We start from the raw sequence: 1,869 nt of genomic DNA on the forward strand, positions 1-1,869 counted from the left end.
TCATAATCGAATATAGAGAAATGTGACTTTCCAACTCCCACCCAGGTTGCAGGGAAGTTGTATGCAATCTAATACTTGCACTTCTTGGCTCTGTTGCGATGAACTTTATATTGTTACTCATTTTTTATTCCAATGCAAAAAAACAAAAAAAGAAGAAAAAAATGCTTAGATGATAAATGGAAATCACCGATTTAACTGAATCACCCTTTAAGTTGCCCTTTATTTTTCATAGGTTGAAGTTACATTATGCATCGTATGAACCAACTATAAGGGTTTTACATGAGAAGCACCACACTTTACTGAAGCAGAAAATGCTGACCTCCCTGCAAAGAGACAGAGAAATGAGGCAGGTAAGGAGACTGTCAGAGCTACCTCAACATAATCTGTAACCATTCATTTTCTTATATTATAGGTAGAATTACTGGTTTTGTTTCTGAGATAAATTGAAAAAGGTTCCCACCAATTGTCATGTTATAAAAAAGGTTCATTTGGAAACATTGAGGAAAAGCATTTTATCCACTTTAAACCTATAGAGATTATTATTTAATTAGATATTATTTAACTTAAACAAAGTTTTATAAGAAATTGTTGAAGCATAGTTAGAAGAAAAAATGCAGATCTGTTCAGACAAACTTGTGTTTAAACACCGACTTTGACATTTATAGACGTGGACTTCACGTAAACATTTTGAACTCAGATTTCTCACATAGAAAGTGTAGCCACAAGGATGTGCATTTTAATATTGTGTAAAACTTATATATAAGATGTTGACGAAAATCTCCCTGCAGTTTATCCCTCACTGAATATTTGGCACAGCTAGTTATTAATTCAATTTTCAGTCAGTTTTTGCTATTAACACTCTTTTCCATTCTTTGCTTAGGCCTAGGCCTAGGGTGATATTGAGGAACCTCTGGTGTAGAATTCGAGAAAAATAAAGCAAAAGCATTCATAACCCACATTAAATATATGTAACAGTTTATTAGAAAATGTAAAACTACAACTATGCTTAACATTCTTGTATTGTTTTCTGGAGATTCTCATTTTTAGCCAAATTTTCAGAATCTGCAAAAACTTTCACAATGGTTATACTCTTCTTTGAATTATTTTGTTGATAAGACATGCTTTAATCAAGTACATTTTGTCTTAAGTGTAATTTTTAGCTGGTAAAATGCAAAACATCACTTGTGTCTGTGCTTCTATTTTAATTTTGTATTTTTAAACATTTTATTAAATTTATTGGGGTGACATTGGTTAGTAAAATTATGTAGGTTTCAAGAGTACAATTCTATAATACACCATTGATATATCACAGTGTGTGCTCACCACCCAGAGTCCGTCCTCCTTCCATCACCATATATTTGACCCCCTTTACCTTCATCTACCACCCTCTCCCCGCTTACCCTCTGGTAACCACTAAACTGTTGCCTGTGTCTATGAGTTTTTGTTTGTCTTGTTCATTTGTTGCTTTCAGTTTTATATCCCACATATGAGTGAAGTCATATGGTTCTCGACTTTCTCTGTCTTACTTATTTTGCTTAGCATAATCTCAAAATCCATCCATGTTGACTCAAATGGCAGTATTTCACCTTTTCTTATGGCCAAGTAGTATTCCATTGCATATAAGAGTATGCACCACATCTTTTTTGTCAAATCATCTATCAAAGGACATTTTGGTTGTTTCCATATTTTGTATTCTAGAATGTCTGAATTGTATTATTAGTAATATTGCAAAAATTAGCCTAATAATAATTTACATTTTTATGGCATCTATGTCAGACCTTCAGAATTTCATCTCCTTTCTACTTTTCATTTAACCTGTCCCCCAGCCTCCCAACAAGAGGAACAACTCTACATTTTGGTGTACTGAGA

General features: G+C 33.2%; 1 protein-coding gene across 1 annotated transcript in view; it reads left to right on the forward strand.

The window, feature by feature from the left end:
- The window catches only part of LOC109396776 (sperm-associated antigen 16 protein-like), a 93,140-nt gene that overhangs the window by 26,331 nt on the left and 64,940 nt on the right, over positions 1–1,869 (forward strand). Inside the window, exon 3 of the mRNA XM_019668906.1 lies at positions 233–350. Within this exon, the coding sequence (XP_019524451.1) occupies positions 233–350 (118 nt within the window). The remainder of the gene's footprint in view (positions 1–232; positions 351–1,869) is intronic.

The sequence above is a fragment of the Hipposideros armiger genome, unplaced genomic scaffold (assembly GCF_001890085.2).
Source record: "Hipposideros armiger isolate ML-2016 unplaced genomic scaffold, ASM189008v1 scaffold_543, whole genome shotgun sequence".
NCBI lineage: Eukaryota > Metazoa > Chordata > Mammalia > Chiroptera > Hipposideridae > Hipposideros > Hipposideros armiger.